Source organism: Pundamilia nyererei, unplaced genomic scaffold (genome assembly GCF_000239375.1).
Source record: "Pundamilia nyererei isolate P.nyererei 1_Seehausen unplaced genomic scaffold, PunNye1.0 scaffold00319, whole genome shotgun sequence".
Classification (NCBI taxonomy): domain Eukaryota; kingdom Metazoa; phylum Chordata; class Actinopteri; order Cichliformes; family Cichlidae; genus Pundamilia; species Pundamilia nyererei.
Window position 1 is genome coordinate 355,354 of NW_005187720.1, and position 1,099 is coordinate 356,452.

Consider the following 1,099-nt stretch of genomic DNA (forward strand, 5'->3'; position numbering starts at 1 on the left):
TGTGTACCTGTGTGTACTGTCTCTACCTGTGTGTATTGTCTGTACTGTCTCTACCTGTCTGTACTGTCTCTACCTGTCTGTACTGTCTGTACCTGTGTGTACCTGTATGTGCTGTCTGTATTGCAGCTGGGCCTCGTACTCTCTCTGCTGGTTCTTCAGTCGGTCCTCTTTGGTTTTAATAAAATTTTCGTAGTTGCCGCGGTAACTGTCAAGCCTCTGGGAGTGCAGGTGGATGATGTCTGTGACCACGGCATTCAGGAAGTTTCTGTCGTGGGAGACGACCAGGATGGTGGACTGCCAGGTCTGCAGGGGAGGGATGACTTATGAGGTTAGTGCAGCTGAGATAACCGACGCAGCCTGCCTCGTTCACTGACACCACCGCACAAACGTTTTAAACCTACAGTCTGAATATGGCCACGCCCCAGTTTCTCCTCATTGGGAAGCAGGCTGACCTGTTTTCATCAATGTGGTCTGAACACGTCCAGCATTAACACTGAGTGACAGGGATCGTTATCAGGACGTGAGGTGACATCGTCAGGATGTGTAAACAAACTGAGGTGAGAAGAATCCAGGTGTGAGAGAAACACTCACGCACACGTCTGTGAGCGAGGCCGCTGTTTGCAGAGAGAGGCTAACCTTACCTGCAGGTAGTTCTCCAACCACAGAATAGCTCTGACGTCCAACATGTTGGTGGGCTCTGAAACACAAAACATGGAGAATACGTCACAGACCTCCTCCTCCCATCACAGCTGCAGCGAGGGAGGTGTGACTCACCATCAAGCAGCAGGAGGTCGGGCCTGCAGAAAAGAAACCAGAGAAGAAGAAATCATCAGCTGAGCATCGATCTGTAGACTCCCGTCATCTTTACCCTGTGTGTGTCTCTGTGTGTGACTGTGTGTGTGTGTGTGCGTGTGTGCGTGTGTGTGTGACTCTGTGTGAGACTCTGCGTGTGTGTGTGTCTCTATGTGAGACTGCGTGTGTGTGTGTGACTGTGCGTGTGTGTGACTCTGCGTGTGTGTGTCTCTGCGTGTGTGTGTCTCTGCGTGAGACTGCGTGTGTGTGTGACTGTGTGTGTGTGACTGTGTGGGTGTGTGTGTGT

The 1,099-nt window shown here is 51.4% G+C and overlaps 1 protein-coding gene across 1 annotated transcript in view; it reads right to left on the bottom strand.

Moving 5' to 3' along the window:
* Positions 1-1,099, bottom strand: part of abcf3 (ATP-binding cassette, sub-family F (GCN20), member 3) — a 17,947-nt gene that overhangs the window by 6,457 nt on the left and 10,391 nt on the right. The window contains 3 exon segments of the mRNA XM_013915529.1: positions 103-303; positions 642-697; positions 775-862. Coding sequence (XP_013770983.1) covers positions 103-303; positions 642-697; positions 775-862 — 345 coding nt within the window.